General features: G+C 45.1%; 1 protein-coding gene across 2 annotated transcripts; it reads right to left on the reverse strand.

Annotated features, from left to right (window-relative positions):
* Positions 1-1,852: 1,852 nt before the first annotated feature.
* meaf6 (MYST/Esa1-associated factor 6) lies at positions 1,853-22,443 on the reverse strand. Of its 2 annotated transcripts, XM_078423214.1 has the most exons (8): positions 22,263-22,443; positions 17,942-18,057; positions 15,583-15,670; positions 15,432-15,477; positions 12,187-12,382; positions 11,650-11,679; positions 5,434-5,467; positions 1,855-2,697 (listed from the first exon to the last, which is right to left on the reverse strand). In XM_078423214.1, exons 1-8 carry the CDS (start codon positions 22,350-22,352, stop codon positions 2,689-2,691), a joined length of 609 nt encoding a protein of 202 aa, XP_078279340.1. In that variant the 5' UTR covers positions 22,353-22,443; the 3' UTR covers positions 1,855-2,688. The 2 variants fall into 2 exon arrangements, with proteins under 2 accessions (XP_078279341.1, XP_078279340.1); XM_078423215.1 differs by lacking the exon at positions 11,650-11,679 and having other exon boundaries at positions 1,853-2,697.
* Positions 22,444-23,310: the final 867 nt, after the last annotated feature.

Consider the following 23,310-nt stretch of genomic DNA (forward strand, 5'->3'; position numbering starts at 1 on the left):
CCTATAATGATGGTGTCAAATCAATAACAAAGGTATCAAAATAATAAATTTGTTTCTACATATAAAATCTCAAAGTATTTCACTATTCAGGAATTACTTCACAATTCAGTCACTACTATGTAACCACACAGGACAAATAATTTACATTCAGCCAAGCTGACAAACAGCAATGGAATGACCAAATCTATTTATGTGGCACTAATTAAAAGATAACGGCTGACCAGTGCTTTGGGAGATTGCACGCATCTTTGTTTAAACGGTGCAATGGCATCTTTTGCCTTCTCCCATACAGCAGGTCATCAGTCAACAACCTTCCAAGTCAGTCATAGAGTGATAATGTGGAAACTAGGCTAGGCTTGTATACACTGGAATTTAGAAGGATGAGAGATCTTATTGAAACGTATAAGATTATTAAGGGGTTAGACACGTTAGAGACAGGAAACATGTTCCCAATGTTGGGGGAGTCCAGAACAAGGGGCCACAGTTCAAGAATAAGGGGTAGGCCATTTAGAACTGAGATGAGGAAAAACTTTTTCAGTCAGAGAGTTGTGAATCTGTGGAATTCTCTGCCTCAGAAGGCAGTGGAGGTCAATTCTCTGAATGCATTCAAGAGAGCTAGATAGAGCTCTTAAGGATAGCGGAGTCAGGGGGTGTGGGGAGAAGGCAGGAACGGGGTACTGATTGAGAATGATCAGCCATGATCACATTGAATTAACACTGGCTCAAAGGGCCGAATGGCCTCCTCCTGCACCTATTGTCTATTGAAACAGGCCTTTCGGCCCAACTTGCCCACACTAATAACTGCAAAATGGCTCCTACACACACCATCCAAAAATGTTCCAGCTACAATATTTGCCAAATATCTGCCAAAGGCTGACGGAAAGTGCAGTACTTTGCATTGATGGATGTGTACAAGTTTATTGTCATAATGCACAAGTATAGTGAGGTTCAAAAGACCAATGTGTTGAGGCCAATGGAATTGGAGAGGATGCTTTAGCAATTGTGTGTGAAAATAAATCTGTTTGTGTTTGTGAGTCTACGTGTCTGTGAGGCTGCTGCGAGATTTACACTGTATTTGTTCTTTAGTGATAGGAACAGAATTAGGCCATTTGGCACATCAAATCTCTTCTGCCATTCAATCATGGCTGATCTATCTTTCCCTCTCAACCCCATTCTCCTGCCTTCTCCCCATAACCCTTGACACCCGTACTAATTAAGAATCTATCAATCTCAGCCTTTAAAATATCTTTTGATGGCCTCCACAGCCTTATGTGGCAATGAACTCCACAGATTCACCACCCTCTGATCAAAGAAATTCCTCCTCATCTCATTTCTAAAGGTACATCCTATTACTCTGAAGCAACGGCATCTAATCCTAGACTCTCCCACTCGTGGAAACATCCTCAACACATCTACTCTATCCAGGCTTTTCACTATGCGGTAAGTTTCAATGAGGTCCCCCATCATCCTTCCAAGTGCAGGCTCAGTGCCGACAAACGCTCATGATATGTTAACCCACTCATTCCAGGGATAATTCTCATAACCCTCCTCTGGACCCTCTCCAGCACCTGCACATCCTTCCTCAGCTGTGCAACAAAAAATTGCTCAAAATACTGCAAATGCAACCTGACCAGCACCTTATCGATCCTTCGGAATTCCAGCGAGTACAGGCCCATTTGTACCTCACTATACTTGTGCATTATGACAATAAACTGTTGTACACATCCATCAATGCAAAGTACTGCACTTTCCGTCAGCCTTTGGCAGATATTTTTCAACTGGGTCAAGTACTCCTCGTCGGGTGTTAAGAGCAGACCTTATCAATAACTGAGGGAACAACAATACATTTAACTTCTTTAATACAAAATGGTCACAAATCCATTTTCCTTCTTTTAAAAAAAATAATAAAGCCATGTGTCCAAAAAAAGTCATAATTGTACAAATTAAAAAGGTAATATTTTATACATACAATATCCAAAGCACGAAAAATATAATGGGTTCAAAAAATAAAACCACATGTTGCTATTAAATCTAACTCCATTGAGTCCATTTAGAAATATCTGGAGGATATGGCCTTCTGTGCTTTTCTCAAACTCACAGCTACACAAGGCTTTGACCCCAAAATGAGAACATCGTGCCTGCATATAAAATCTGGCAAGGCACACTCCAGCACAGATTGAATTATTTCAAATAAAGTTCAGGACAAAGAAAAATGATCTGCCATTTGTACTCAAAGTGATACAGGAACTTGCAATAAGAGATTTAAAATTGAATTTTACCAAATGAAACACAACTCTTTAGGTAGAATACAATCTCACGTAAATGCCACGGGTAACATCAAATAGTCAAACTGAGTCACAACAGACATAAAAGCGATCAATTAATTCCCCAAACCCTCCCACCCCATGACAGTTTAAATTGAGTATAAAACCCAATGGATGCTTTAGTTGTACAAAGAACGAACAAATAGGCTGTAATCAAACAGCGACGTCCAGTAGAACACAAATCAGATGCAGCTGATAAAGACGCAATGTGTGGCCTCGAACATCAGGAGGCGGCGTGGCTGCCTTCACACAGTGGAGTTCAGTTAAAATCACGTTAAATGCTTCAAGCAACTCGATTTTAATTGTTTTTTATATCCATGTTCCTCAAACTTTGATCCTGGCACCAGCAACTGGCAAAGGTCCTTCAATAATCCTACAGAAATGACAAATAAAGTAGTTACACCAATAGTCAAAAATGTCCTATGTATCAACCGGTCGTATGTGCAGCCGAGAGCTGACACTATCTTACACTGAACTGCGGCTGGAAATTGGACATTCACTGAATGTAAAATGGCCAATGTTCTGCTTGCATTACTTAACTATAGCAATTAATGCTTGGTCTATTTAACTGGGATTTTTTTTTTAAACTGATTCAAATTAATTCTTCCAATTGTGACTAATTTACATTGTATCTTCAAAGAAAATAAAATCTATTATGTTTGGTTCACAAAAGTTGTGGAAATTGTCAAATTAACATTTAAATTCATGTTACTTTGTGGAATGCAGCTTATATAAAAACGAGCACAATTTTATCATTAGTTAACAACTAGTCCTCCAGTCCAGTCTGAAAATGGATTTTGCTGTCCTTTACATTTTCTATGTAAAACATTTTGTTAAACAGGTCCATCACCGATGTTTCGGCAACAGATGGTCCATCCCTTCCCTTTAATCTGGACAAAATCCACCCCTGGAAATCCCTCTGAAAATGTGGTGTCTTGGCCAGGTGAGGTGGTGAACTCAACCTCATCAGGACTTCTGCAGCAATCGACAGGTCGAATTTGCCCCCTGTGGCCGAGCTCTGGAACTGCAGCCCGGCTGGATCCCGCAGATCCGTTCCCATAGCCGACTTCTGCAACCAACTTTTCAGGGGGCCTAAAACGGATATTCCAGAAAGGCTCTGGAACCAAGGGCGCAGGAAAATCAGTGGTGGGCCTGTAACAGAAAGACTAGTCTTCAAGTTAAAACGGTGATTTTCTGAAGTCTTTATTAGATCAGGACAGGTCCCCGCTTATCCTTAATTGTAGTGAAAGTGAGGTGGTTGTGGAATTGCATTCTTCACAAGCTGTCATCCATGTGATGTAGTTGCCCCTCCTGTGCTGTTGGGTCAGGATTTACAGTAGTTCGACACTATGTTACACGAACTGCAATATATTTTCCAGTTGGGTTGGAGGAGTTGAAATTGTTGATGTTCCCTTGTGACTGCTGCCTTCATTCCAGATCAATGAGATGTGTTGTCTAAAACATCTCGGAAAGCTACCCTAGTAATTTTGCAGCCAATATAGGAAATTGAATGCATGCAAGAGAGAATATATTGCAGAAAAATGGATGAAGTAGCACTGACAGAATTGTTCAGAAAGCCAACATAAACACAATGGGCTGAATAGTGTCCTTAACGACATAAGGAAACATAAACCATGAGATGATTCACTTCAACACCTGCAACTATCTTCCTTTATGCAAGTTACAATTCTACTGAGTAAAGAGTTTTCTCTTGTTTCAGTTCTCCGACCAGTCAGACTGTTCTGATTAGATTTTTATCTTTGTATGCTTCGTTGTTATCTTTGTGTGCTTCGTATGCTCTGTTGTTCCCCCTCCCGACTCTCAGTCTGAAGAAGGGTCTTAACCCGAAACGTCACCCATTCCTTCTCTCCAGAGATGCCGCTTGTCCCGCTGAGTTACTCCAGCATTTTATGTCTATCTTTGGTATAAACCAGCATCTGCAGTTCCTTCCTTCACATAATGATCAGTCTAAACTAGGGGCTTGTGGACTGTGCTTGTGGAATGCAGATTTTTGTTACGTAGTCAAGAATTGAATGGTCATGGCTAAACATACAGAGAGCAGACTATTCATAGCGACATTTATGGTATCTTTGCTGAAGATCACCAATGGTACAATAATTAGCTGGATATGTTTTCTCAGCAGGACACACTTGGGCACCATTCCTCAATGTATGTTAGATGCAAGCATGTAGCTGTTCTGCTGCAATGGCCATAAATACAATTAATGGTTCAATGGTTTATTTATTATCACTTGTACCAAGGTACAGGGAAATTCTTTTTTGCATAAAGATCAGAAGATTATTGCCATGTACAAGTACAATAAGTACATAATGCATCAAAACAGCCCACTGAGTCTAATGCGATAGTTGCCAGGTTTTGGTGCCATGTTAGTCCCATGTTAGTCCCAACTATAGCTGACCATAAAGTCCTGTTGCAGTTGCCTCCTCCATCTGGTCGTCATGCGAACCATTGTCCTTCTGATTGCTCGGCCATCTTCAACCTTCATGCCCCGGGCTGCCTCCTGCAGCCGGCCTGGGGGGTGGAAGGCAAGACCCCCGATCCTTTTTAGCGGCCTTTGTCCAGCATCCACCACCGTTGCCGACTCCCTCCACCCCTCTCGAGTGCCTGGTCTTCGGCAGCCTCCCTCTCCAGGTTCCGAGGCAGGCGGGCTAGACCGGTTGTCAGGGTGTGGCCACGGCTCGCTGGGGCCTTCTGCCACCCATGGCTCACGGTAGAATTAGTTCTGGACTAACCAATGAATTTAGTAGTTTCTTGATATCATGCACAAAATTCAATTTGGCAGAAATTAACTTCACTATGTGTGGAAACCTCAGAAGCAGATATGACTGTTTCAAGTGTCTTCACCCTGATCGTCTGTAACTACTAGCTGGGGTCTTCTGCCATCTGAAAGGAAGGTCTTTGAAATTTGTATTTATACTAGGTCCTCAATTATCCACCACGATTCACCAATGGATGTGGCAGGCTGCAAAGCACTGTCATCCTCTTCACCAGCAGCCAATTCTACCCAACATGTTTCACTTTCTCATTTTAAATCAGACACCCACAACATTCTAAAACATGTGGCAAGAAAAATTCAAATTGTACTCACAGTTCTTGGCTTTTTGTTCAGTTTGATATCAATCCTACGATTAAATTCAGAAGAAGAATATCTTAGAAAGTGACACTACCTTGAAAAATCACACTTGTCATCTATTGATATTGACAGCAATGCCCAGAATCTAAAACCATTTCAACTTAATGATTAGTTCATAACTCATTTCTCTTTAAGTGATTGTTCTATTTTAAATTTTTTTTTAGCCCTTACTAGTCCTCGTCTCCAAAAGAAGAATCTTATGCCAACTAATGTTGAAAGTTATTGCATTGTGGGAATTTTCCAAATTGACAGCAGGTGCTGAGAAATTATTTAAACATTCTGGTCAATCGATGCTATCAAATATATATAGGCCTAAAGTTCTTGTTATGCTGTTTACATTTTGAGAGAGACTTGGCATGACTGAAGCCAATAGACCAGAGAAGCTGGCAGAAAGGGGGAGATGGGGAAACAATGATCTGGCCTTGCTGGAGGTTGGAATCACAGACGATAATGTGGCTGCTTCACTGCTTTTGAATCATAGACTCCTAAGTGGCAGATTTGATTTACTACCAAATTATGGGTAGTGAACCTACATCCACCAGAAAATTTAGAAAAGCGCACTCAACTGTTTTACTGGAGAAGGTTATTTCTACTCGAGGAGATTGATCAGGCTAGAGTCTAGAATGGCAAAATCCATAAAATCAGCAAAAATGTTACAGTATCGCAAAGTAACTTTTAATTAAGGCATTCTTTATCCAGTTCCAAATTTCAAGTTGGTTACCAAGACTTCCAACCCATGCACCGAAAGAGCCACAGAGAATCATAATGACTGATGCCAACTATAAACACACTATATAAAACAATCTTGTATGGACTCACGTATTTAGACATAGGTTCTAATCTTTATGTACTTGGTGTGTAACAATTGTATGAAATAAGGAAATGGCAGAACAGTTAAATAAGTACTTTTGTTCTGTCTTCACTAAGAAAGACACAAACAAACTCCCAGAAATACTAGGGGATTGAGGATCAAGTGGGAGGGAGGAACTGAAGGGAATCCACATTAGTCATGAAATAGTGTCAGGTAAACTGTTGGGACTGAAGGCACATAAATCCCCAGGGCCTGATGTTCTGCATCCCAGAGTACTCAAGGAGGTGGCCCTAGAAATCATGGATGATCATTTTCCAATGTTCTCTTGAATCTGGATCAGTTCCTATGGACTGGAGGGTAGCCAATGTAACTCCAATTTTCAAGAAAGGAGGGAAGAGAGAAAACAGGGAATTATAGACCAGTTAGCCTTACATCGGTAGTGGGGAAGATGCTGGAGTTGATTATTAAAGATGTTATAGCAGCGCATTTGGAAAGCAGTGACAGGATCGGTCAAAGTCAGCATGGACTTATGAAGGGAAAATCATGCTTGACTAATCTTCTGGAATTTTTTGAGGATGTAACAAGTAGAATGGACAAGGGAGAGCCAGTGGATGTGGTGTATCTGGACTTTCAAAAAGCCTTTGACAAGGTCCCACACAAGAGATTAGTGTGCAAAATTAGAGCACATGGTATTGGGGGTAGGGTATTGGCATGGATAGAGAACTGGTTGGCAGACAGGAAGCAAACAGTAGAAATTAACGGGTCCTTTTCAGAATGGCAGGCAGTGACTAGTGGGATGCCGCAAGGCTCGGTGTTGGGACCCCAATTATTTACAATATATATTAACGATTTAGACAAGAGAATTAAATGTACTATCTCCAAGTTTGCGGATGACACAAAGCTGGGTGGCAGTGTGAGGTGCGATGAGGATGCTATGAGGCTGCAGGGTGACTTGGATAGATTATGTGAGTGGGCAGATGCAGTATAATGTGGATAAATGTAAGGTTATCCACTTTGGTGGCAAGAAAAGGAAGGCAGATTATTATCTGAATGATAGACACAAAATGCTGGAGTAACTCAGTGGGACAGGCAGCATCTCTGGAGAGAAGGAATGGGTGACGTTTCGGGTCAAGACACTTCTTCAGACTGATGTCAGGGGAGTGGGCAGTACAGAGATTGGATGTAGCCAGAGACAGTAAGACTGGTGGGAGAACTGGGTTGGGGGAGCGGGAGGGGATGGAGAGAGAGGGAATGCAAAGGCTACTTCAAGTTAGAGAAGTCAATGTTCATACCGCTGGGGTGTAAGCCACCCAAGTGAAATACAAGGTGCTGTTCCTCCAATTTGCACTGGGCCTCACTCTGACAATAGAGGAGGCCCAGGACAGAAAGTTCAGATTGGGAATGGGAGGGTGAGTTAAAATGCTGAGCCACCGGGAGATCAGTCAGGTTAAAGCGGACTGAGCAGAGGTATTCTGCGCTTGGTCTGGCTGATACACAGAAGTTGTCACCTGGAACAGAGGATACAGTAGATGAGGTTGGAGGAGGTGCAAGTGAACTTCTGCCTCACCTGAAAAGACTGTTAGGGTCCTTGGACGGAGTCGAGGGAGGAGATAAAGGGACAGGTGTTGCATCTCCTGCGGTTGCAGGGGAAAGTACCTGGGGAAGACGTGGTTTGGATGGGAAGGGACAAGTTGACCAGGGAGTGCGGAGGCAACGGTCTCTGCGGAAAGCAGAAAAAGTTGCAGATGGGAAGATGTGGCCAGTAGTGGGATCTCGTTGGAGGTGCCAAAAATGTTGGAGGATTATCTAGAAGCTAGATGCTGGAAAAATGTTCCCGATGTTGGGGAAGTCCAGAACCAGGGGTCACAGTTTAAGAATAAAGGGTAGGTTATTTAGAACTGAGACGAGGAAAAACTTTTTCACCCAGAGTTGTGAATCTGTGGAATTCTGTGCCACACAAGGCAGTGGAGGCCAATTCACTGGATGTTTTCAAGAGAGAGTTAGATTTCGCTCTTAGGGTTAAAGGAATCACGGGAAAAGACACAAAGCTGGGTGGCAGTGTGAACTGCGAAAAGGATGCTAGGAGGTTGCAGGGTGACCTGGACAGGTTGAGTGAGTGGGCAGATGCGCAGCAGATGCAGTATAATATAGATAAATGTGAGGTTATCCACTTTGGCGGCAAAAACAAGGAGGCATATTTTTATCTCAATGGTGTCAGGTTAGGTAAGGGGGGAAGTGCAGCGAGACCTGGGTGTCCTTGTACACAAGTCACTGAAAGTTGGCATGCAGGTACAGCAGGCAGTGAAGAAAGTTAATGGCCTTCATAACGAGAATATTTCAATATAGGAGTAAAGAGGTTCTGCGGCAGTTGTCTAAGACCACATCTGGAGTATTGTGTACAGTTTTGGCCTCCTAATTTGAGGAAGGACATCCTTGTAATTGAGGCATTGCAGCGTAGGTTCACGAGATTGATCCCTGGAATGGCGGGGCTGTCATATAAGGAAAGATTGAAAAGACTAGCTTGTATTCACTGGAGTTTAGGATGAGAGGGGATCTTAGAGACATATAAAATTATAAAAAGACTGGACAAGCTAGATGCAGGAAAAATGTTCCCAATGTTGGGGGAGTTCAGAACCAGGGGCCACAGTCTTAGAATAAAGGGGAGGCTATTTAAAACTGAGGTGCGAAGGAACATTTTCACCCAGAGAGTTGTGAATTTGTGGAATTCTCTGCCAGAGAGCAGTGGAGGCCAAATCACTGGATGAATTTAAGAGAGTTAGATAGAGCTCTGGGGGCTAGTGGAATCAAGGGATATGGGGAGAAGTTGGGCACAGGTTACTGATCGTGGATGATCACCCATGATCACAATGAATGGCGTTGCTGGCTCGAAGGGCCGAATGACCTCCTCCTGCACCTATTTTCCATGTTTCTATGATATGGGGGAAAAGCAGGAACGGGGTACTGATTTTAGATGATCAGCCATGATCATATTGAATGGGTCGAAGGGCCGAATGGCCCACTCCTGCACCTGTTTCTATGTAACCGTCAATATATATAAAAATGCAATGTACACATCAGTTATCCATTTTGTACCCAAGGATTTGTTCTTTGCATTCTGTATAACTCAAGCACAGAATGGTAATAAAGATAAAAAGGACCTAGGTGACCTAGTCAAGGATTTGCGGAAAATGATCGATAACCAAATCCCTGCTGCTTTGTAGATTGAATTAAGGTAATTATCTGCCTGTTTCTAAAAAGATGGTTTACTTAACTTACTGAGGACTATTTGTGGCCATATTCAGAACTGCACACTTATGGTAAACTAATCGATCGATGCCAAACTGCACACACTACTGGTATGAGTTGAAACAATTGTGGTGTGCAAAGGGGACTTGATTTGCACACACATTCTGCCCACCAACATGGACTTCCACACTTACACATACAGTGCCCTCCATAATATTTGGGACAAAGACCCATCATTTATTTATTTGCCTCTGTACTCCACAATTTGAAATTTGTAATAGAAACAATCACATGTGGTTAAAGTGCATAGTCAGATTTTAATAAATCCCATTTTTATACATTTTGGTTTCACCATGTAGAAATTACAGCAGTGTTTATACATAGTCCCCCCATTTCAGGGCACCATAATGTTTTGGACACAGCAATGTCATGTAAATGAAAGTAGTCATGTTTAGTATTTTGTTGCACATCCTCTGCATGCAATGACTGCTTGAAGTCTGCGATTCATGGACATCACCAGTTGCTGGGTGTCTTCTCTGGTGATGCTCTGCCAGGCCTATATTGCAGCCATCTTTAGCTTATGCTTGTTTTGGGGGCTAGTCCCCTTCAGTTTTCTCTTCAGCATATAAAAGGCGTACTCAATTGGATTCAGATCAAGTGATAGACTTGGCCACTCAAGAATTTACCATTTTTTAACTTTGAAAAACTCCTTTGTTGCTTTAGCAGTATGTTTGGGATCAGTGTTTTGCTTTAGAATGAACGGCTGGCCAATGAGTTTTGAGGCATTTGTTTGAACTTGAGCAGATAGGATGTGTCTATACACTTCAGAATTCATTATGCTACTACCATCAGCAGTTGTATCATCAATGAAGATAAGTGAGCCAGTACCTTCAGCAGCCATACATGCCCAGGCCATAACACCCCCACCACCGTGTTTCACAGATGAGGTGGCATGCTTTGGATCTTGGGCACTTCCTTCTCTCCTCCACACTTTGCTCTTGCCATCACTCTGATATAAGTTCTTCGTCTCATCTGTCCACAAGACCTTTTTCTAAAACTGTGGTTGCTCTTTTAAGTACTTCTTGGCAAACTGTAACCTGGCCATCCTATTTTTGCAGCTAACCAGTGGTTTGCATCTTGCAGTGTAGCCTCTGTATTTCTGTTCATGAAGTCTTCTGCGGACAGTGGTCATTGATAAATCCACACCTGACTCCTGAAGAGTGTTTCTGATCTGTCGGACAGGTGTTTGGGGATTTTCTTTATTATAGAGAGAATTCATTTGTTATCAGCTGTGGAGGTCTTCCTTGGCCTGCCAGTCCCTTTGCGATTAGTAAGCTCAACAGTACTCTCTTTCTTCTTAATGATGATCCAAACAGTTGATTTTAGTAAGCCGAAGGATTGGCTGATGTCTCTAACAGTTTTATTCTTGTTTCTCAGTCTCACAATGGCTTTGTTGACCTTCATTGGCACAACTTTGGTCCTCATGTTGATAAACAGCAATAAAAGTTTCCAAAGGTGATGGAAAGACCGAAGGAAAGACTGGGCGCTGAGAGCTCCCTAATACCTGCATTAAGGAGGCAATTAAACACACCTGAGCAATTACAAACACCTGTGAAGCCATGTATCCCAAGCATTATGGTGCCCTGAAATGGGGGGACTATGTGTAAACACAGCTGTAATTTCTACATGGTGAAACCAAAATGTATAAAAATACCTTTAAATAAAATCTGACAATGTGCACTTTAACTACATGTGGTTTTTTCTATTACAAATCTCAAATTGCAGAGTACAGAGGCAAATAAATAAATGATGGGTCTTTGTCCCAAACATTATGGAGGGCATTGTACATCTCAGATAAATGACAGATATTTATCAGGAGATTTTACACTTAGTTCATGAAATACTGTGATATTGTCATCCTTATATACAGAACATATCCTAAACAAAAGCCGAATTTAATGCCTGATAATCAATGCAAAGTTATATACAGGCACATATTCAATCCTATAGCAACTACTGGTGAAGATACATCCATAAAGAGCTAGTCTACACATCACAGTAAAGGGTAATACTGGAAAAGAGACAGCACATATACTGACAGAAAACAAACTTACTCAAAGTCATAATCAAACATGCCAGATGGGCTTGATGGTAGCATAAAGGAGGAAAGAAAGCACACGTTAACATATCAATGATCCAAACCAGAGTCTCTACCTTTTTTTATTATAACATTTTAGCAAAAGGGCAAAAGACTACCGGTGTTTTGATCAATTTAATGGACAGACAAAAATATCAAAAATATTTTTCACTCAATAGTCATAAACTTGGCAGAAAATATTCAATGAATTTTGAAAAACATTGCATAGAACACTAAGGACATTAATCTATTTAATTCCAAGGCTTTTGGGCGGGTGAAGAGTCCCAACAATAAACAGCAACTAAAATAAAACTTTACTGATATAATACTAATAAATACAATTTACGGAACAGCTTATTATCAAGATGCTGCTATTCTTTTATTATAAAAAATAGATTACAAGTGGAAATCCCACATGTCATGTCCTGGTTTGTTCCCCACATTCCCAAAAATTCTCCGACACAATGCATCCACTCCACATCGTACAATTTCACAAACGTCAACACAGAATTACCTGTGTCGATTTTTGTTTTTCCTTTTCTTGTGGCTCCCATGGTGGCTGCTGGACGATGTAGAGGAGGCTGCTTTCTGGGGTTTCACACCCTGTAAGTGCGAGCCATCCAGTTCCTCAGTGTCTTCCTGGTTCGGTTCATTCTCCTGATTCTGGAAGTCTGGTGAATTGTCACTTTCTGTCCCACTGCCCGGTTCACCTGATATATTTCACACAGGTGTCACGGATATGAAAAGAATGATTGGTAATTCAAGTTCTGATAATTACATTCCTCAAAGCACCTCAACACAAAAAACAAGGAAAATGTTAAACAAGCTTCTAAAATAGCATTAAAGTTTAATCACACAACTTAGAATTTATTGCAGCAGGAAATTTCTGAAAGTACAATGCAAACATTTGGCAATTGCACCCACATGCAAAACAACAATGATTTAGTGAACCATGAAAATATATATCACACTATTGACAGCATTGAGGCTACACTGTTTTCAGTATCAATTTTACATTATTGACGTGAGCAATTTGAATGGGTGTTTATTTCACTGATATGATAAATAAAATAGCAGATGAAATCACAAGTCTGTTCAGGTTAACATCAATTAATAAAATGGGTGTCAGCAATGCATTTAATTTGGAGCACTAGTTTTTGAACTAGTGATGGCGATGTCTATATCACAGTACGTGGGCATTCCACTCTTCCATCCACCCAACCTCCAGCCCCATCCCCTGCAACTACCACAAACATTTCAAATGAAGTGCTCCAACACAATCCACGTTTGCCAAGATGCGGCTTGCTCATCTGGCCAAGAGTAAAAATCAAACTGCTGTTGAACTCGGTGGGTCAAGCAACATCTACGGAGGAAAAAGGAGTTAATGGAGGAGAAGGCAGATAGCTGATGTAAAGAGGCAAGGGGAGGGGTGAGGCAGGGGCTGGCGGACAATAGGGGAACCAGGCGAGGAGGGAAAGGTTGAGCAGATGGAACTGTTGTGGGAGGGGAACGGAGGTGCTAGGTGACCGAAGCTTGTGGGTGAAATGTAGGGTCAGATAAGGAAAAATAAATAAGTAGCAGATAGAGCCAGATTGGTGGGGGTGGGGGGGGATATAGAAGTGGTTGGAATGTGATAACGAGAAACAAAGAATCTGATTATGTAAGGAAGATGATAAATTGACCAAATAAGGGGGAGGAGATGGGTAGTTGGAAGTTTGTGGGCGAGGATACAACCAGAAGTTTGTGATCACAACACCATACGTTTTAAGATTTTTTTTTAATGTGAACTTTTTTGGATGTTGGGGGAATGATTCAATTGGGAAAAGGCTGATTACAATGCTAGGCATTGAAGTCTGAAGAAGGGTCTCGACCCGAAACGTCACCCATTCCTTCTCTCCCGAGATGCTGCCTGACCTGCTGAGTTACTCCAGCATTTTGTGAATAAATACCTTCGATTTGTACCAGCATCTGCAGTTATTTTCCTATCTTACAATACTAGGCAGGAGCTATGGCGGGTAGATTGGGAGCAGTTGTTATTGGGCATGTCCACAGCTGACATGTAGGTAGACACAAAATGCTGGAATAACTCAGCGGGACAGGCATATCTGGAGAGAACGAATGGGTGATGTTTCGGGTCGAGACCTGTGGGAGTTGTTTAAAAGCCAGCTGATCAAAGTGCAGGATCAGCACGTTCTAGTAAGGAGGAGGGATAAGGACGGCAAGGAAGGGGAACCGTGGATGACCAAGGAGTCTGGTATGCTTGCCTTCATTGATGGGGCATTAGCTATAAGAGTCATGAAGTCACGATGCAACTCTATAGGACTTTGATTAGCCACGTTTGGAGCACAGCGTGCAGTTCTGGTCGCCCTATTCCAGGAAAGATGTGGAGACATTGTACAGGGTGCAGAGGTGGTTTACCAGAACGCTGCCTGGATTAAAGAGTTTCAGCTACAGGGGAAGGTTGGATAGACTTGGATTGTTTTCTCTGGAACTTCAGAGATTGAAGATAGACTTGACAGAAGTATATAAAATTATGAGAGGAATGGATAGGATAGTCAGAACCTTTTATCGCAGGGTGGAAATGACCAACACTGGAGGGCATAGCTGTAATGAGTAGTGGATGCCTGGAACGCATTCCCAGGGGTGTTGGTGCAGACAGGTATGATTGGAGCATTTGAGGCGTTTAGATAGGCACCTGGAGGTGAGGGATTTGGATTATGTACAGGCAGATTAGTTTTGCACAAATATTTTTGGCCAAAATGCCCATTCCTCTGTTGTACTGTTCTGAGACGCAGAGTATGGGTGATAGGCAGATAATCCAGGAGGGGGTGAAAGGGAGGAAAAGGAGCATAGGTACCGTGGGTTACCTGAAATTGGACAATTCTACGTTCATACTGTTGAGTTGTAGACGACCTAGGCAGAATAGGAGGTGCAGTTATGTTTAGCCTCACAATGGCAATGGGGAAGTCCAAAAACTGACAGGTCAATAAGGGAATGAAATTTGAAATGATCCCAGAAATTAGTGGGTTAACATATGATGAGCATTTGACGGCAGTGGGCCTCTGCAAGGATGAGGGGGGACCTAATAGAAATTTACCAAATAGTGAAAGGCCTGGATAGCGTGGATGTGGCAAGGATGTGTCCACTGGTGGGAGAGTCTAGGACTAGAGGTCACAGCCTCAGAATTAAAGGACGTTCCTTAAGGAAGGAGACGAGGAGGAATCTTTTAGTCAGAGATGAGTGAATCTGTGGAATTCATTGCCACAGAAGGCCGAGGCCGTCGATGGATATTTTTAATGCAGATATAGATTCTTGTTTAGTAAGGGTGTCAGGGGTTATGGGGAGAAGGCAGAAGAATGAGGTGAGGAGGGAGAGATAGATCAGCCATGATTGAATGGCGGAGTAGACTTGATGGCTGAATGGCTTAATTCTGCTTCTATCACTTGTGAACATGAGATGCAATGCAACCAAGAGGCAACGATGTCCACTGTAGGTGCACCGCAAATGGTCACCTGTCTACATTTGGTCTCGCCAACGTAAGAGGCTACTTCAAGACACTAAATTCAGGAGACAATGTTGGAGGTGGAGCAAGGGACACATTAACTCTGTCCCCACACATGTTACTTGACCCACTGAGCTCCTCCAGCAGTTTGTTTGTTACTCCAGATTCCAGTATCTTCAGTGCCAAGTGACTCATTTTATCTGGTCAAGCGACTTGGCCAGTGGAAAGGAAAGATCAAGCATGCTTCTGATACTTACGTTTTTCCACCAATTGATCCTGGACACCAGTCAATGCACTCACTGCCTACAATGAAAGAGGGATCAGATAACACTGAACACAATAGCACAAAGTAGATCTGCAAATTTTCAGCACTCTATAATCATATATTAAAAAAGTTATTTTACGCACTGCTACTGAGGTAACAGAGGACTTGCTAAAGAGCCGTTCCGCTTCTTTAAACTTCCTGTTCCTTCGATCGTTCTTGCTGTTGGTGTTTCTGAAACAGAATACAGCCCTCAATAGGTAAAACATCCAAAGTAATTACCAACCAATAATTGATGTGTACAGCTCCATTCCTGTAGGTACAGTTCATTCAGAAAGTATTCAGACCCTCACTTTTTCCACATTTTACTACGTTACAGCCTTATTATAAAATGGATTAAATTATTTTTCGAAGCTGGGGGGCAGTGTTAGCTGTGAGGAGGATGCTAGGAGGCTGCAACGTGACTTGGATAGGTTAGGTGAGTGGGCAAAGGCATGGCAGGTGCAGTATAATGTGGATAAATGTGAGGTTATCCACTTTGGTGGCAAGAACAGGAAAGCAGACTATTATCTGAATGGTGGCCGATTAGAAGGGGAGATGCAACGAGACCTGGGTGTCGTGGTACACCAGTCATTGAAAATAGGCATGCAGGTGCAGCAGGCAGTGAAGAAAGCGAATGGTATGTTGGCATTCATAGCGAGGGGATTTGAGTATAGGAGCAGGGAGGTTCTGCTGTAGTTGTACAGGGTATTGGTGAGACCACACCTGGAGAGTTTTGGTCTACTAATCTGAGGAAAGACATTCTTGCCATTGAGGGAGTACAGAGAAGGTTCACCAGATTGATTCCTGGGATGGCAGGACTTTCATATGAAGAAAGACTGGATAGACTCGGCTTGTACTCGCTGGAAGTTAGAAGATTGAGGGGGGATCTTATAGAAACGTACAAAATTCAAGGGGTTGGACAGGCTAGATGCAGGAAGATTGTTCCCGATGTTGGGGAAGTCCAGAACGAGGGGTCACAGTTTAAGGATAAGGGGGAAATCTTTTAGGACCGAGATGAGAAAGTTTTTTTCTCACACAGAGTGGTGAATCTGTGGAATTCTTTGCCACAGAAGGTAGTTGAGGCCAGTTCATTGGCTATATTTAAGAGGGAGTTAGATGTGGCCCTTGTGGCTAAAGGGCTCAGGGGGTATGCAGAGAAGGCAGGTACGGGATACTGAGTTGGATGATCAGCCATGATCATATTGAATGGCGGTGCAGGCTCGAAGGGCCGAACGGCCTACTCCTGCACCTATTTTCTATGTTTCTATCATCAATCTACATAGAGGGGATCTTATAGAGACATATAAAATTATAAAAGGACTGGACAAGCTAGATGCAGGAAAAATGTTCCCAATGTTGGGGGAGTCCAGGACCAGGGGCCACAGTCTTAGAATAAAGGGGAGGCCATTTAAAACTGAGGTGAAAAGGAACCTTTTCACCCAGAGAGTTGTGAATTTGTGGAATTCTCTGCCACAGAGGGCAGTGGAGGCCAAATCACTGGATGAATTTAAGAGAGTTAGATGGAGCTCCATGGGCTAGTGGAATCAAGGGATATGGGGAGAAGGCAGGCACGGGTTACTGATTGTGGATGATCAGCCATGATCACAATGAATGGCGGTGCTGGCTCAAAGGGCCGAATGGTCTCCTCCTGTACCTATTTTCTATGTTTCTATGCGGGACTTAACATCGCCGGCGCGGCTCGGCTGCGGGACGTTTCAGTGCCCGGTGCGGCTCGGCTGCGGGACGTTTCGGTGCCCGGCGCGGCTCGGCTGCGGGGCTTGGCATCGCCAGCGCGGCTCGGCCGCGGGACGTTTCGGTGCCCGGTGCGGCTCGGCCGCTGGACTTAACATCGCCGGAACGGCTCGGCTGCGGGACGTTTCAGTGCCCGGTGCGGCTCGGCCGCGGGACGTTTCGGTGCCCGGTGCGGCTCGGCCGCTGGACTTAACATCGCCTGGTGCGGCCACGGGACGTTTCAGTGCCCGGGACGGCTCAGCCGGGGGGCCTTCCATCCCCTTGCGGGGGCTGTGCGTGTCGTTTGCCTCGGTAGGGGTCGAGCTGTCTGTCCGTGGGTGCGGGGGGAGGAGAGGGGAAGTTTTGTTGCCTCCATCACAGTGAGGGGGTGTTTGGAGCCACTGTGATGGATGTTTGTGTTGGGGTCGTGTGTCCTGTGTTCTTTTCTTTTTTTGCTGTGACTGCTGAAATTTCGTTCGGTGTTGTGCCGAGTGACAATAAAGTTTTGTTATGTTATGTTATGTTATGCAAGATATTTTTTTTAGCCTCTTTGTTTGAAAAGTCAAAATAATGAATACTAGGCAACCCATTCATAATATGTCAGTCAAAAGCCTTAATGATGAAAATAGAATAACATCCACTACATAATATATACAGAAATGTTAGAATTAAGACGAAGATGCGCCAATGTTTTGCGAGCATGGTGCAAAGGCTCTTGCTGTTAACACGTACTTCTGATTGGTTAAATAACGATCCCATCCTCGAATAATATTCCCATACATCTGGGTATCTTCCAAATAACTTCCTTCAAAGGCATAAATCTGTCGTTCGAGGTTTGCCAAAGTCTCCTGTGAAAAGAATAAAGTAACTATTAAAGCTGTAGCAGAACAAAAATTCTCTTGTTTTGCAATTTTATTCTGTTATGGAAAAAGCAGTGGCAATTAAAAAAAATAGAACCAGTATAGAAAATAAAATGCTTAACACATTTCATTAAATTATAAAGACTACAAAGACCTATTACTGAATGTAGACACAAAATGCTGGAGTAACTCAGCGGGTCAGGCAGCATCTTGGGAGGGAAGGAATGGGTGACGTTTCGGGTCGAGACCCTTCTTCAGATTGATGTCAGGGGAGGGGGCGGTACGCCCCCTGAAGAAGGGTCTCGACCCGAAACGTCACCCATTTCTTCTCTCCCGAGATGTTGCCTGACCCGCTGTAGACATTTTGTGTCTACCTTCGATTTTAACCAGCATCTGCAGTTTTTTTCCTACACCTATTACTGAATGTTGTGATAGAAAGATTAGTCACATTCTAAGCATAAACCTTTCTCCGCATTATTCAATAAGGTCCAGATTCCAGTACATAAACATCCATCTCAGCAGATTCCCCACATTCCTCACTGCGATGGAAGGCAAAAAAAGTCTAATCTTTTTCCTTTATTCTCCCGCGGTCGGGACGGCCGAACCATCCGTCGAAGCTCCTGCGTCGGGGCGGTCGGAAGCTCCCATGTCGGGGCGGTCGGAGCTCCCATGTCGGGGCGGTCGGAGCTCCCATGTCGGGGCGGTTGGAGCTCCCGTGGTCGGAGCTCCCATGTCGGGGCGGTCGGAGCTCCCATGTCGGGGCGGTCGGAGCTCCCATGTCGGGGCGGTCGGAGCTCCCATGTCGGGGCGGTTGGAGCTCCCATGTCGGGGCGGTCGGGGCTCCCATGTCGGGGCGGTCGAAGCTCCCATGTCGGGGCGGTCGGAGCTCCCATGTCGGGGCGGTCGGAGCTCCCATGTCGAGGCGGTCGAAGCTCCCATGTCGGGGTGGGACGGAGCTCCCGCGGTTGAAGCTCCCATGTCGGGGCGGTCGGAGCTCCCGCGGTCGGAGCTCCCATGTCGGGGCGGTCGGAGCTCCCGCGGTCGGAGCTCCCATGTCGGGGCGGTCGGAGCTCCCGCGGTCGAAGCTCCCATGTCGGGGCGGTCGGAGCTCCCATGTCGGGGCGGTCGGAGCTCCCATGTCGGGGCGGTCGGAGCTCCCGCGGTCGGGGCGGTCGAACCATCCATTGAAGCTCCTGCGTCGGGGCGGTCGAAGATCCCGCGGTTTGGAGTTCCCAAAGTTGGTCTCTGACCAGATGTTAGAGCCCGCAAGCATCCACGGTTGGAGCTCCAAGGTTGATCCCTGGCAAAGGGAACGTGGGCTTCGTGATGTTAAAGTCCCGTAGACACCTGCGGTGGAGCTCTCAAAAGTCGGTCTCCAGCAAAGGCCGCCAACTCCTTGATGTTAGACTGCAATGCTGACGGAGATACGATGTAAATTTCCCCGGTGTGGGACGAATACAGGAATATATTATTATTATTACGGAAAAAAAAAATCGCATCTCCTTCGAGGTAAGAAATTAGAAAAAGTTTCCCCCAACCCCCCAAAACAAGCTAAAGAACACTAAAAACATACATTTAACTCATACTATTAAAACACAAAGAAGGAAGAGACAGACAGACTGTTGGCGGGGCGTACTACTAGGACAATTTACAATTTTACCAAAACCAATTAACCTACAAACGGTACGTCTTTGGAGTGTGGGAGGAAACCTGAGCACCCGGAGAAACCCACATGGTAACAGGGAGAACGTACAAACTCTGTTCAGGAAGCACCTTTAGTCAGGATCAAACCCAGGACTCTGGCGCTGTAAGGCAGCAACTCTACCACTGCGCCACTATGTCAGCCTATACTATATATAGTACTTTAGATGTGGCCTCACCAACATCCCATTTTACTGAAACATAACCTTTCTACTTTTGTATTCAATTCCATAATAAGCAATATATTCATTGCTTTTCCTGGTCACCATCAATACTTGCAGCCTTGTCTTCTGTGAACCCTGCACTACTAGGACACCTGGTTCCATTTGCATCTCAGTGCTCTGCAATCTTTTGGCCTATATATAATATGCATCTTATTGACCCCACCAAAAGAAATCAAAGATTGCAAGGGAAACAGACCGTGGGTTGATAAACATGAGTTTGGACCGCACAAAAAGAAAGGCGATGTGGCTTTGCGTGGCTGAATGGCTGAGCACTGCTCCTCTGTTTTTACTGCAGGTAGAATAGCAATGCTGATGAAGAAACTGAATGATGGCATAAATGCTGCTCCATGTGTTCATTGGATGTCACAAATAACATTTGTGGATTTCAGTAGTCAGACAAGAATCCCCAGATGCTGGAATCTTGCATAGAACACAAAGTGCTAGAATAACTCAGCAGGTCAGGCAGCATCTTTGGAGGGAACGGACCAGTTTGAAGAGGGGTCCCGACCCAAAAAGTCACCTATCATTCCCTTCACAGATGCTGCCTGACCCGCTGAGTCAGCACTTTGTGTTCTATGCAAGATTCCAGTTCTGGAGTTCCTTGTGTGACCACTGAAGTCTGCTACTCAAGGCTTCAGTGATCACTGTTTAAAAAGATTTTTACTGAGTAAGATGATAGATTTCACTAGATAGATGGGATATGCCAGGGAGTTCAATGGCTGGAATACACAAAATAAACACTAGCTGCACGCGAAGCTCCACACCTCCAGCTGTGGGTTTAATCAGATAAGGATTGCAATTTGTGGTCCAGATATGGTGGCTCTAAACATGCACATTTACAATCACATGTTCAAGTAATGTTGGTCCTGAATACTTTGCTGCCTGACAGGAACACATACATTTGTTTTTAATTATCTTATCATCAAGTAGTCATCAAGAATAGCTTCTCCTATTCACGTATAAAGCCCTAAATGGACACTCCCCCCCCTACATCAAAAATCTTCTAACCCCCCTCTCTAACTCCAGGTCCCTCAGGTCGGCCGACTTGGGGCTACTCACTATCCCGCGGTCTAGGCTTAAGCTCAGGGGTGACCGCGCTTTTGCGGTTGCAGCTCCTAGACTGTGGAACAGCATCCCTCTCCCCATCAGAACTGCCCCCTCCATCGACTCCTTTAAGTCCAGGCTCAAAACCTATTTCTACTCCCTAGCGTTTGAGGCTCATTGAGGAGGCGCTGTGAACTGTTTGCGTGCTACTGTATGTTTCATTTTTTTTCCATTGGAACCTAATCAGATGTACAGCACTTTGGTCAACGTGGGTTGTTTTTAAATGTGCTATACAAATAAAATTGACTTGAATTGACCTTGGAAGTTGCTCGTGCAACTTTCTCATAGCTCCTGCGACCTGTGATTCTGAACCCCTGTGCTATATAGGGTGGAGATTATATGTTCTTCCTTTGACTAGCGAGAACCTGCCATCCCCACAACCCCATGTTGCCTCCCACATCCCAGGCGTGCTGGTTGTGAAATGTGGAAGGAAGGTGGGAAAATCAGGAGGGTGTAACCTATGTGTGAGAATAGGTTTCCAGGAAATAAGTGGGGAATGAAATTGATTTGAGAGCAAGAACAGATTTGATACACTCCTGTTTCAAGAAAATTTAAGAAATACCTTATTTCAAGGGCTGAGGGTGACACAGAAAATGTAACATGTAGATGGTTCAATTACAATAACCAGGTATAAAGTTGGCATTATGTGTAGAAAAGAACTGCAGATGGTAGGTAGGAGGTAAATCGAAGATAGACACAAAATGCTGCAATAACTCAGCGGGTCAGGCAGCATCTCTGGAGAGACTGGGTGACGTCTCGGGTCGGGATCCTTCGCCAGTTGAATGAACATTGCTGGCCCGCAAAATCCAGTAGCCATTGGTCAAATGCTGTTGCCCTGTAGATGCAGACGTCGGTTGGATGCACACTGCACTGCTGGCCCACACCTTGTACACAGGCCCTGCAGAGGCCCCACCTGTACAGTACCTGGCCTGGCCTGCAACTGGACAAGGGCCGCACGGACTGATTCCATTCCCCTCCCCACTCCTCTCCCCACACCGCCTTTCATGGGCCGACGACCCCCACTCCCCAGGCGACATCCCGCCGCCGCCGCCCCTCACAGGCAGGGCTCTCCCGGGCCCGGGCCGCATCCCGCCGCCGCGCCAGGTCCCGCCTCCTTCCAGAAGCTTCGCGCCGGTTCCCCGCAGCGGCCCCCGCCCCGCGTACCGCCAGCTCCTGCTTCCTCTTCACCAGCTCGGCCAGCTCCCGCCGGGTGTCGGGGATCTGCGGTGCCTGCGCCTTGTTGTGCATCGCCATCGTGGAGCAGCGCCCGAGCCCCCACCCACGCCAGGCCAGGCTGGGCCGCACCGCACCGCTCCCCCTTCGCCCGCCAGCCCGCCCTCCGGCCGCCAGGGGCACCCGCAGTGTGGGAGGACTCACTACACCCGCCGGGGCCCGCCACAGCAGCGCCCCGCAGTGTGGGAGGACTCTCTACACCTGCCACAGCAGCGCCGCCCGAGTATGGGAGGGCTCAGTACACACGCTGGGGCACGCCACAGCAGCGCCGCCCGCAGCGCAGAAGGGTTCATTACACCGACGGCGCTGCAGGCGGGATGGAAATGGATATGGATTAGGGTTGCCAACTGTCCCGTATTAGCCGGAACATCCCGTATTTTGAGTTATACCGGTTTGTCCCGTATTAAGCCTTGTCCCGGGGGGGGGGGGGGCGCTGTAGGCCCAGATAGTGTTGTAGAAAAAAACTGCAGATGCTGGTTAAAATCTGTGTCTACCTTCCAGACACTGTAGGTCCAAGTGCACAGTGTAGGCCCGGACGGTCAGTGTAGGCCCGGAGGCCTGGCCTGGGCGGCCGCCATTGGTGGAACGGGAGCACGTGACCGCTGGCTGGTTGAGGTCACATGGGGCGCGAGGTGGTGATGTCACGTTGTCCCTTATTTGGGAATGAGATGGTTGGCAACCCTAATATGGATATACTTAGGAAAGAACTGCAGATGCTGGTTTACACTGAAGTCTGAAGGGTCTCGACCCGAAACATCACCCATTCCTTTTCTCCAGAGATGCTGCCTACCCGCTGAGTTTCGCCAGCACTTTGAGTCTATGGATATGGATAGACACAAACAGCTGGAGCAACTCAGCAGGCCATGCAGCATCTCTGGAGAGATGGAATGGGTGATGCATCGGGTCAAGACCCTTCTTCAGACTAGTCAGGGAAAAGGGTAACGAGAGATTTAGACGATGATGTAGAGAGATGAAGAAC

This window comes from Rhinoraja longicauda, chromosome 27, assembly GCF_053455715.1.
Source record: "Rhinoraja longicauda isolate Sanriku21f chromosome 27, sRhiLon1.1, whole genome shotgun sequence".
NCBI classification, from domain to species: Eukaryota; Metazoa; Chordata; class Chondrichthyes; order Rajiformes; family Arhynchobatidae; genus Rhinoraja; species Rhinoraja longicauda.

What these genes read in the sequence shown, in the direction of transcription:
- meaf6 (XM_078423214.1), bottom strand. Translation starts at nt 22,352, where the DNA reads ATGGCGATGCACAACAAGGCGCAGGCACCGCAGATCCCCGACACCCGG. An exon ending in AGAGGAAGCAGGAGCTGGCG is followed by an intron (nt 18,058 to 22,262) that starts GTACGCGGGGCG and finishes TTCTTTTCACAG; the next exon opens with GAGACTTTGGCAAACCTCGA. An exon ending in ATGTTTGATTATGACTTTGA is followed by an intron (nt 5,468 to 11,649) that starts GTAAGTTTGTTT and finishes ATTTAATCGTAG; the next exon opens with GATTGATATCAAACTGAACA.